We start from the raw sequence: 12233 nt of genomic DNA, 5'->3' as shown, positions 1-12233 counted from the left end.
AGGTTTGGAACAACAACAAAAAACAGTGGTTTGTATAAGGGTCACTGAAGATAGACAGAATAGGACAGACATCGTCTTGCTGACTCCCATGTGGCCTTGTTGTCCTTAGTTCTCCTGTACTAACATGATCATCTGCTGGCTGTGGCTCTTAATAACTTACAGTTAAGGACCACTTCTATCAAATCAAGAATTGTCCTTCCTTCACTGTGAGCAAAGAAAGAGACATTGGTTATTTAGGTTTCCTTTAACTCCTTCAATCAGCCTCCTGTTCCCAGTCTTTTGTAGCCTTTTAAAAGGAATTCCCTGCTAAGATATGCTCAGTAAATTTCTCAGTATGTGGAACAATCTTGTTTGAGATGCTAAATTTTACCCTTTCATAAAACAACTGTTACATCTTTTCTTTAGAAACTAAATTCCTCCAGTCTGGAAATCTTGTCATTTTTGATGTGTTTAAAGGTCTAGTATTTGTACCTTTGGGCAATATTCCCTTGACACTGTTTACTTTAAAGCTATAATATACAGCTAATATACAACTAGTGTAATATTTACTAGCTCCAGCTGCCACTCAAAGCGTTGTTATCTCTATGTCTTAGCACTGTTTTTTCACCGAAACCAAATCGTATCTTCTTGGAGTTCATCCCAGAGTTTAATAGCCTCCTGTATTAATGAACATTAGTTTAACAGAGCTTATGTTCTGAGTATAATTTTCTTTCAGGAAAATGAAATAAGTTATTAAATTTGGTCAGTTTATATATGGGAAACAAAAGCAGTCTTTGTCTCTTTGAAAGATGCGTAGAGCTGTGTATATACAAACTCCCTTGCTTGCTGTGCAAAGGTTAGTAATCTGTCAGTATATATTACCAAGCATCTGGGCGGAACCCATGATTTGACAAAATAATTTGTCACAGAACATGTCAAATCAATAAGTTAGTAAAATAAAATCTTTTTTGTTATTTTAAAAATCACTCGTCGAGTCCTTTCTCATGTGCTGCTACAATATTATTACCCGAGGTCATTGCTAGGTCTAAATTCCAAAGAATATGGCAGAAAGAGGATTAGTCATAGGAAATCAAATACACTATTCTTATGGCCAACTCTCTAAAGTAAGAAATCAGTATTTTTGGTTGCCCTTTTCTTATCATAGAATGGTTTGGGTTGGAAGGGACCTTAAAGATCATCTAGTTCCAACCCCCCTGCCATGGGCAGGGACACCTTCCACTAGACCAGGTTGCTCAACCTGGCCTTGAACACTTCCAGGGACGGGGCATCCACAGCCTCTCTGGGCAACCTGTTCCAGTGCCTCACCACCCTCACAGTGAAGAATTTCTTCCTTCCATCTAATCTAAATCTACCCTCTTTCAGTTTAAAGCCATTATCCCTTGTCCTATCACTACATGCCCTTGTAAAAAGTCCCTCTCCAGCTTTCCTGTAGGCCCCCTTTAGGTACTGGAAGGCTGCTAGAAGGTCTCCCCGGAGCCTTCTCTTCTCCAGGCTGAACAACCCCAACTGTCTCAGCCTGTCCTTGTAGGAGAGGAGCTCCATCCCTCTGATCAGCTTCGTGGCCCTCCTCTGGACTGGCTCCAACAGGTCCATGTCCTTCTTATGTTGGGAGCCCCAGAGCTGAATGCAGTACTGCAGGTGGGGTCTCACGAGAGCAGGGTAGAGGGGCAGAACCACCTCCCTCGACCTGCTGGTCATGCTTCCTTTGATGCAGCCCAGGATACGGTTGGCTTTCTGGGCTGCAAACACACATTGCCAGGTCATGTTGAGCTTCTCGTCAACCAACACACAAGTCCTTCTCCTCAGGGCTGCTCTCAATGCATTCTTCTTCCCTTGTATTCACTTTGAAAGCTGCTTAAGCTTGTGGGAAGGTGATGAATTACTTCTAAGTCTCCAGCTTGACTGACATCTAAAACCTTAATAATTCTGTGCTGCTGGGTAAGTCAAGAGGGGAGTGCATTACCTTTGAATGATAGTTCACTGCTGAAAAACAGTAATTAGTACCAAAAATGAAGAAATCCTTTACCAGAAGTCAGTAGGATTTTGTGGTTTTTGACAAGGAAAATAGATGTCCTTAATTTACAACTAGCCACTAGGTGGCAATTGCAGACAAGTCAAGATTTGCTTAGGAATGTACGTACACATACATACCAGGCTGGTATTGCTATTATTCATTTTCATATTTTGTCTATTTATTGAGCTACATGCTGTATTTTAAAAATTAGATCTTCAGACTGTTTTGAAATTGTGTCTTATATAGAATTCACAGAAAATAACTGTTTATTCCGTTACAATAATAAATAAATGCTGCTATGGACAATAATTAAATATGGCAACTTTCCAAAAGAGAAATCAAGTAGGGGTTGGTTTTTATTTCAGCTGTGTAATTTCTCATGAGTGAGTTGCCACCAACTGTGGAGGTGCCAGACAAATTGAGTGGATTTGATGTTGTGAGTGCCCTCAGGACTCGGAAGTCTTGTTGTTTTGCATTGCAAGAATACTACTTTGGGCAGCGTGCAGTTTTCCTTGCTATTTCTCCAGCAGCTTTGGCCTTTAACAAAGGAGCAATCAGAGTGTTGATGGTTAAGGAAGTAGCTCACTGAACCTGTGCTTACATTTCTTCTCAAATTGATTAGCTGAGCTATGAGAGTACAATTTATCAATAGGTGCAGTCCCATGTAGAGTGAGAAAAGAGAGCTGAAAAAGAAGGAAAAGGAGTGAGAAAATTTTGAAGAAGCAAATAAAGAGGGGAAAAAAATCCACTACAAAAATAAATTTTAAAAAAAGTACTTGGAGATATAGAATATAAAGCTCAAAGGAGTTGTCATCTACCTATCTATTATCATTGTAATGAAGTCTGGTCTTACAGACCAAAGTATTACTTCTGCTGCAAAAGTAATACAATGCTAGTCATCAAACAGATGCCATGAATTTAAACGCTTACTTTGTGTTTCATTGTGTAGAGCTGAGTTCTTGTTCAAAGAGAACAGTTGCGGCCTAATTATTTTCGTAAACTTTCTGGAGAAGAAGATACTAAGAGAAACTCCAGAAACTTTTGGACTTATAATGTTTCAGTTTTTGCTGGAGTGCTACATTTCATGAGATAAACTAGAATTTCACTGCTCTGAACATTTTTCAAACAGAAGAGAAAATATGTGGTTTTTTTCAAGTATTAGGAAATAATTGATTTCCTGAAGCAACAGCTATTAGAGTAATCTGACAAGATCACAGTCCCAGTAAATATTCTTGCTTTAGAAATGCAAATGTTTTTTGCTATTTGTTGGCATTGGTAGTCACAGTAAAACAAACAGTATTTAATTCCTCTATTGTCTTATTTTGCTCTGGTGTTTGGCACTATGCTTCACTGTAACAGCAGGTGGATTAGCCGCCACGTCAAAGGATATTTACGTTATAATTTTACCTGGTCTAACTGCTTCCTTATATCTGTTCAGGCTAACTCCTTGGCTGTTTTTGATCTTCCCTTGTGATACATCCATACTCTATACATTTATGAATGGATACTCTTATCTCAGTAGTAACTTTTGTCTCTGTTCTTATTTTTAAATAAGTCCTTAGATCACTGCAGGAATTAATCAGAATCAAATGTCCATAGAATAGTCTGCAGCTACCTCTGTGCATTCCCATTTATTTCAGTAACTTACTGTTGGTTTTTTTCTGTTCCCCTCCTTGCAGTTTGTAGGTCTTCAGACAGATATATTCCATGGATATTTAGAAATTCAAATCTGAGCAGTTAGTAGATTAATGAGCCATTTTCTAGCAAAAAAAGAATGTACATATGGCTATAGATGCCTTTGTATACATATATAGACATCTATTTCTAGGGAGTTACCAGGGTTGACTGAGGTTATTTGCTCAAAAAATAGCAGTTTATGCTACGGAAAATGTATATGGAGAGCAAGAGAGAGGTATGGGTTAGCTGAATCTATATAAATAACTGAAAGGGGAATTTAATGTAGGAAATATGATCAACAACCCTACTTGACATAGAGTAAGAAATAATTAAAATGCACCACCAACCTCTGTGATTAGGTGAAGTGTAACTATACTGACTTCAAAGGTAATTTATCCAATACATGTCTGTATACTGTAATCCTTTGAAAGAACCAAAATAATGTACTGGTTTTTAACCTAGGAAGGAGTCAAAAATCAGTTCCAAATGTAGATGTAGAATTTTGGATACCAAAAATAGAAAGCTCAACAGAAAGTGTAACTGATTGAGAATAAACTCATGAAACTGGGAACTGTATATTATTTATTGGATTTTGATTAGGTTTTGTTTTCATTGATAATTCTACTCTTCTTTGATACAAAGACTTTCCTTATGGATTAGAGCATCTTTTTTGCAAGGCTTGAATGCTTTATGAGAAAGCTGTGTTTGTGAGGCTCTAACAGAGACATCAGAGTCCATCAATTCTGAGTTTCCTTGCCAAAGTGAAGTGTGTCATTGTTTCTGAATGGCTCTGTATACAGAAGCGAACAGCGTAGGCAAGAATCAACACTGTCTTTACCGGAAACAACAGACAAAAGTAGAACAACTTTTAATAGAGTATTTTCAGAACGAAGAAAACAGATTTCTAACCTGTGCTAAAACACCAGAGTAAGGAATGCATCAGGATCATCAGTCAGGACAGATTATAGTGGAAAAAAAATCAGATTATGGAGGTAGGAGGAAAGATTTCAGCAGTCTGTTTTTCAACATCCATAGTTTTAATCTAGTGTTCCTAGTGAGGTTTTTTTTTTTTCTGCCATGCCTATGCTCCGTGCTTTTCCACCATGATGTTTTCTGAAGAGTTTAACTAAAAAACGGTGATCCAACAACCGTCTAGATGCTGGGAAAATGTGTCAAGTAACTGAAATAGTAAAAGAGATGATGAATTGATGGAGTGCTAGGTCCCTGTGTGGCAGGTTCACTGCCAAGGAAAGGTGTCAGCATTGGACACCCAGGAAGAAGACAACCAGTCTGCGTTTATCATACCCAAAGTGCCTTTAGTGCAGTTCAGTTTCAGTGCTTTTTTCTTTTGATAACTCTATTACAAAATTTAATCTTTAATGATTTAATGCTTGTAGTGGGGGGAAAAAAAAAAAGGCTTTCACTGACAACAAAAAGGTGAAAAAGAAAAGGGTACAGTTGTAGGGGTGTGGGTTTTTCCAGTTTTCTATCAGTCATGACCTTAGATTCAACAAGGCCAAGTGCTGGGTCCTGTACTTGGGTCACAACAACCCCATGCAACACTACAGGCTCAGGGAAGAGCGGCCGGAAAGCTGCCCGTCGGAAAAGGACATGGGGGTGTTGGTCGACAGCTGGCTGAGTATTAGCCAGCAGTGTGCCCAGGTGGCCAAGAAGGCCAATAGCATCCTGGCTTGTATCAGAAATAGCGTGGTCAGCAGGACTAGGGAAGTGATTGTCCCCTTGTACTTGGCACTGGTGAGGCTGCACCTCAAATACTGTGTTCAGTTTTGGGCCCCTCACTGCAAGAAAGACATTGAGGTGCTGGAACGTGTCCAAAGAAGAGCAACAAAGCTGGTGGAGGGTCTAGAGAGCAAGTCTTATGAGGAGCGGCTGAGGGAACTGGGGTTGTTCAGCCTGGAGAAAAGGAGGCTGAGGGGAGACTTATTGCTCTCTACAACTCCCTGGAAGGAGGTTGTAGCGAGGTGGGTGTCGGTCTCTTTTCCCAAGGAACAAGTGCTAGGACGAGAGGAAACAGCCTCCAGTTGCGCCAGGGGAGGTTTAGCTTGGATATTAGGAAAAATTTCTTCACCGAAAGGGTTGTCAAGCATTGGAACAGGGTGCCCAGGGAAATGGTTGAGTCACCATCCCTGGAGGTATTTAAAAGATGTGCGGATGTGGCCCTTAGGGAGATGGTTTAGTGGTGGACTTGGCAGTGTTAGGTTTATGGTTGGACTTGATGATCTTAAAGGTCTTTTCCAGCCTAAATAATTCTATGATTCTATGAAAACCATAAAAAATGGAAATTTCCATTTATACAATCAAGTAGTTCTTATTAATTGTGTTGCAGGTTTACCAAAATTATTTATGAAGCTTGGATGTACATTTTTGCATGCATTTTCCATAATCAAGACAATACAATTCTTTTTCTCAGAGCTTGCATTTTAAGACATGATACATCAATTGACTACGATTTCTGCAAAATATTTGTTTCTGTCTTTAATCTTTAAATTTTAATGTTATGCTACAAGTGTTCTCTCTCTCTCTCTCTCTCTCTCTCTCTCTCTCTCTCTCTCTCTCTCTCAAAAAAAATATTTATAAAAAATTGCTGGGGAATGAAACCAGAGTCTTTTCTGTGGCTTTCCACTGCCTCATACCATTGAAGGCTTCAATTCTATCTCGGTCAGAAATCACGTGAAGTAGAGAGAAGGCAATGGGTTGGCACTGGGATACATAGATTAATCAATTACAGTAATGTTATAAAATCAGAATCGGAGAATCACAAGATGAGTTTGGACGGGACCGCTAAAGATTGTCTAGTCCAACGCACCTGCTCAAAGCAGGGTCCACTAGAGCAGGTTTCTCGGGACCATGTCTAGTTGGGGTTTGAATATCTCCAAGGATGGAGGCTTCACAGCCTCTCTGTGCAACCTGTTCCAGTGTTTGACCACTGTCACAGTGAAGAAGTTTTTTCTTATGTTTAAATGGAATTTCCTGTAATTGTTTGTGACCACTGCCTCTTGTCCTGTCATTGGGCACCACTGAGAAGAATCTGGCTCCATCTTCTTTACACCCTCCCATCAGGCATTCTGAGCAGAGGAGAAGGATCACCTCTCTTGACCTGCTGGCGACGCTCTTCCTGACACAGCCCAGGATACTGTTGGCCTTCCTAGATACAAAGGCTCATTGCTGGTTCATGTTCAACTTGTTTTTCACCAGGATCCACAGGTCCTTTTCTGCAAAGCTGCTTTCCAGACTGTGAACTCTAAGACTCTTGAGGTCCCTCTGAATCACAGAGCAGCCATCTGATGTATCAGCCACTCCTCCCAGTTTTGGATTGTCTGCCATCTTGCTGAGGTTGCACTCAGTCCTGTTATCCAGGTCATTAATGGAGGTGTTGAGCAGTATTGGCCTCTGGGGTACTCCACTAGCACCTGGCCTCCAGCTGGTCTTTGTGCCACTCGTCAAAACCCTTTGAACCTGGCAGTTCAGCCAGTTTTCGGTCCATCTCACTATCCACTTATCTAGCTTGTACTTCATCAGCTTGTCTATGAGGCTTTTATGAGAGATTGTTTTGAAAGCCTTGCTAAAGTCAAGGTAAACAACATCTGCTACTCTCCCTTCATCCACCAAGCTAGTCACTTCATCGCAGAGGGCTATCGTTGGTTAAGCACGATTTCCCCTTTGTAAATCTGTGCTGACTCCCCCAGATCATCTTCTTGACTTTAATATGTTTGCAAATGTTTTCCAGGATTATTTGCTCCATCACCTTCCCAGGAATTGAGGAGAGGCTGATGGCCTGTAGTTGTCTGCATCGTCCTTCTTGCCCTCCTGGAAGAAAGGAGCGACAGTTGCTTTCTTCCAGCACTCGGGAACCTCCCCTGATCATCACAGCCTTTCAAACATAATTGAAACTGGGACCTTGGCTTCATCTATCTTTCTATCCATTGGAACCTCTGGAAATGAATTTTGGACTATGGCGTTGGTTTTTTATATTTTTTATTTTTTTTTTTAACCAATGCTTGGGTTTTCTCGTTAATCATCCACTAGAATAACTTGATTTTTTTTTTCCCCCTCACTCAGAAACAATGAAGAGAAGTATTAATAGTTACCATTCACAACCAGCTTTTCCATCACACTGTTTCAAGTATATTCCTTCTTGTCTGTTGGAGCATAATTGTTCAGAGAGAGCAATTTTGTTTCTGTAGAACTTCTAACAAGACGTGGATGCCCTTTTCTAACAATAAGGGATAACAGTCACATCTCAGATTGGATCTGTGAAGGTTTTGCAGAAATATACTTGAAATAAATACATAAAAGCAAAAATACTGACTGTATTATGTAGTCCAAGGTGGTAACAGTCATTTATGAAAGCCGCACCGATCTTCCACTTTTGATACAATAAAACTGTCACCTAATTTTCAACTCAAGCAGAAGAAAGCTTTCCATTTGGAAGACTCTTCTGAGACTGTCTCCTTATTTCTCCATCCTTTTAAATATCTAAAGTAAATTTATCTCATCAAATTTGATAATCTAAATCTTAGAAAACGTCATCTCCAGGGGAATCTTAGGTCAACTTGTTGTAAGTATGTATCATATACAGACAGATTGAACTACCTACTGGAGATTCCTGTCTTTGTCTACTGACTATAGAGGGATTCTAGACAGCTAGTTTAGACCAGCAACTAGCCTAAAGATGTCTAAAATCAGATGAGAGCAATCTGATAAGCTATTCCAATAGCTTAAAGATGAGCATTACCACTTTCATGTTTCTTGAGTTAACTTCTTTTCTGAAGATTTATTCAAATTATGAGTTGTTAACTAATTTACAAGTGAAAGTACATTTTGCACTTGCAATTACTTGCTAGTGTTTTTCAGAATTATTAGTTACACTTCTAAAATTGCATTAAAAGCAGATTTTCTGCATATGCTGTCACTGAAAACAAGATGGCAATATAGTGATTTGTTTTTACCATTGTAGATAGATTTTGAAATTTTTTTTTATTTATTTCACTTTGTTCAGGATTTTGAAGCTAACGGGTTAAGGAACAATAATCAGTGAGAGTAACTATAAACAACTCTTTAACCTGTGCTGGAGGTTATCTTATTAAGTACACGTCGATACCAGTATAGAGCCCAATGAAAAGTCCATACAATGATCTCTACCATTAAAATTATTCAAATCAGAATTAAAATGTTGTGATTTTGTTTTTTAAATGTGTGAAATTAGGCTCCGCATCCATGTCCAGGTACATAATAAATGACTTAATTTTTTATACTTCTGAGGATCTAGTAGCTTCCATGGCCATTTAAACTGCATATTATTCATACAAACAAGCACTGATCTTCCCCGACTTGTTATCGATAGAAATCAATAGTTATCAATAGAAATGTTAGTTTTGTGCACAGATTAAATAACCACTTATTTCAAAATATGGTTAATAGCATTACAATAAGCATTGCCACAACTGTATTTTTAGATGTTTCTAGAAACTGAAGAATAAAATATTAAAGATGGCAAGTGTTTCTTCTGGGTCAGGCTTCATATTTGTGGATTGAGAGCAGTGTTCCTAGTTTACCCATGCTGTGAAAATATTATATGTATTATGTAGTAGTTTCCTGTCTCTCTCTGTGTGTGGTGCTGTGGCGGGTGTTCAACTTTAATACATTTAATTGTAGTTCTTTAAGGGTGATACTAAAACTAGAAATGATACTGTTCTGTTTTGGGGGTTTTGTTCTTTTACTTCTGCTTTAAATTTCAATAGCTTTTGCAGTCTGATTACATCCCTCTTAAGTTTAAAATAACAATTTTGAGTTCAAAATTACATAGACAATGATCATTCTGATTTGGAAATTATGTAGCACTATTCTCATCTCCTGAATTCACAGTATTACATAATATTAGTATGTTCATCTAATTCGTGAACCACTTGCAAATTAATTGTGTGGAATTACGAAAATTGAGCTTGATACACATTATCTCTTGTCACGTGTTACCTTTCTAGATGAAGAGGCATAATGACATAAAATAACAGAAGGAAGCTATCATGTGTCATCTTTCATGCTTTACTGGAGGTGTATGAACCCAGAACTTTAAAGAAAAATTTTCTGTTATTTCTAGTCCTGCATGTTTGTTGATAAACTTGGTTCTCACTTTTAACCTTGACTGATGTGCTGTAGTTAATAAAGAGCTCCTTCTTTATTTTATCATGCATTTCAAGAAAGTGGGAATAGATATTAGAATTTCTAGAGGCTGAAGAGGAATCTGTTCCCTTAGCTTAAGGCAGGGTTCACATATATTCTTTTCTTGAAAGTAATGCACTGTATGTAAAAAATACAGGTTAAAATAAGAAGAAAATTATTTTTATTGGGTTACTAATTATGTTCTATGGTGCATCCAGAGATTAGGATTTGGAAAGCCTGCCAGTGGGAAATCATTCTTACAGGCTTCCAATTTTCAAGGAAGAACAAATATTCAAAAGTATCTATAGTTACAGAAGTGTGAAGATTCCTTTGAAAGGCAAAGTGGTTAATCTTCTTTATTATATGGGAAACACTTGTTGGCATTAGTATCACTGATGTTCTTATGCTGCTTGTAAACTGTTCATAAACATGTTTTCATAAACTTTAGCTTACTAAGGATTTTTATTCTTCTTATTTGTAGAACATTCAAGGTGTCTCTAAACATCCAGTTAGAATTACAAAGAAACAGTACATAAAAGGTAAACTATGTTTTTGTTAATATGAAAAGGCAATTTTATCTAATTATTTTACTGAGTTATGTTATATTTTAAAGCAGACCAATAGCTCCAGCATTAAAGAATAGAATTATTGATGAATAAGATTATTGATGCTTATTTATACATTATCATTTAGACCAATTACTTTTTGCTGGTTGTTCCTGCAAAAAATTTGCTGTTTCAGCACTGATCTAAATAGTTACAAACTTTTAGTTTTTTTGTTTCCCTCGACTATCTCACTGTTCCTTTTTCCAGATGAAATTATGCATCTTAACTCCATTAAATATCCTAGGGATGGTTTTGTGTGCATTCAGCTCATAAGGCTTTTCCCGAGGAGATGTTAAAGCTGGGTCATTTTAATCAAACTCACAACTAAACACCAATAGTTAGTCAGCTGTGTTATTTTCGATAACAGAAGCGGATTTAAGGCAGATGATTCAGAGAGAATCAAAGTAAAGTCTAGAAAAGCATGACCCAAGGGATAAAGAGGGAAACCCACAATAGTAGACTCAAATATAAGAGAGAGATTTGCCAGCATAAACTCTCCTTCTTCAACGCCTACAGCCATAGCTGGGAAATGCTGCTCATTTGTTGCACTTGGTTCTCAGATAAGGGCAGGCTTGCCTTTTCACAGCTATTCACTTCCTGCGTTTGAAATAATACAGATCATAAAACAGGAGTCTGTTGAAGACAATGTAAAAGTTTGACAGCAGTTTTATTTTATCTATGTGATTCGTTTTTGTAAGTATTTTTTAAAAGTTGTTATGAAAAATGTGTGAGCGGTGGCTGTGTAAACCTGAGCTGCCGTGTATAACTGGCACATAGGCCTTTCTGGAAACAGTCCAGTCAATTTTGTTAATGATCTTATAATATGTGCTTCTCAAAAATGTATTTCTAAGTTTTTCATTCCTGTATCAAGACACACTTATTTTTTCCACTTTTGTGCTGATCAGAGTAATTCTCTTGTATTTCAAACCACCATCCCTTTCTACACCAAGACAAGTGGTATTCCCAGGGTGCACTGAGTTTCTAATACCTTGTCAATGTACATTATTGCTTTGTGATATAGGGGATTTCTGTCATTAGAATTTGGATGCCTATATCAGCTATATGTTCTCAATATTGTATTCCCCTACCACCTGTAACTCAGAATTTGGTTATTAACACATTGCTGCAGCACGTTCAAAGATAAAAAAATGTATTTTTTAGTTCATCTCTGTAGACTCTTCCTTATCTGAATGCCTCCTTTATTAAGTGATCTGTGAATAATGTTAGTTATTGTAGATATTTGTTAGCTAGTGTTTTGGGAAGGGTTTGGTTTTGAAAAAGGAGGAGAAGTAAGCGGTACGGTAAGGATGGCAGAGATAAAGATGTTGTACATGACTGATAGAGTAAAATAATTGTGATGCTGGCAGTTGGCGCTCTGCTAGGTTCCTTACATTGCCATTTGTGTGGTTTTAGTTGTGTGTTTGGTATGTCATTTACAACCTCCTATGGTTTGCAACACAGTATTTTTGGACTGGGATTTGGGACTTAAATGTCTATGTCCTCTCTAGGAAAAGAAGAAGAAATAGTAACTATTTCCCCAAGAACATTGTTTGTTTCAAAAAAAGGATATACATTTTTAGCAGCAGGTAAGATAGTATGTATTATTATTCTCATACATATTAATGTTCATAGTTCTGTCATCTCTTTTTCCCCTCTCCTTTGGATGACATTATATTTTACAAGGCTGTCAAATCCCTCAGTATCAATTAATATTATTATATGATGTATACTCCTTAGTGTGCTTTGGAAGTGGATGA

At 37.8% G+C, this 12233-nt stretch overlaps 1 protein-coding gene across 1 annotated transcript in view; it reads left to right on the top strand.

Annotated features, from left to right (window-relative positions):
- POLN (DNA polymerase nu) overlaps window positions 1–12233 on the top strand; it is a 118879-nt gene that overhangs the window by 47801 nt on the left and 58845 nt on the right. The window contains exons 16-17 of the mRNA XM_050896655.1: window positions 10353–10410; window positions 11985–12062. Coding sequence (XP_050752612.1) covers window positions 10353–10410; window positions 11985–12062 — 136 coding nt within the window. The remainder of the gene's footprint in view (window positions 1–10352; window positions 10411–11984; window positions 12063–12233) is intronic.

This window comes from Gymnogyps californianus, chromosome 4 (assembly GCF_018139145.2).
Source record: "Gymnogyps californianus isolate 813 chromosome 4, ASM1813914v2, whole genome shotgun sequence".
Lineage (NCBI taxonomy): Eukaryota > Metazoa > Chordata > Aves > Accipitriformes > Cathartidae > Gymnogyps > Gymnogyps californianus.
This window is presented reverse-complemented; position numbering and strand designations above follow the sequence as displayed.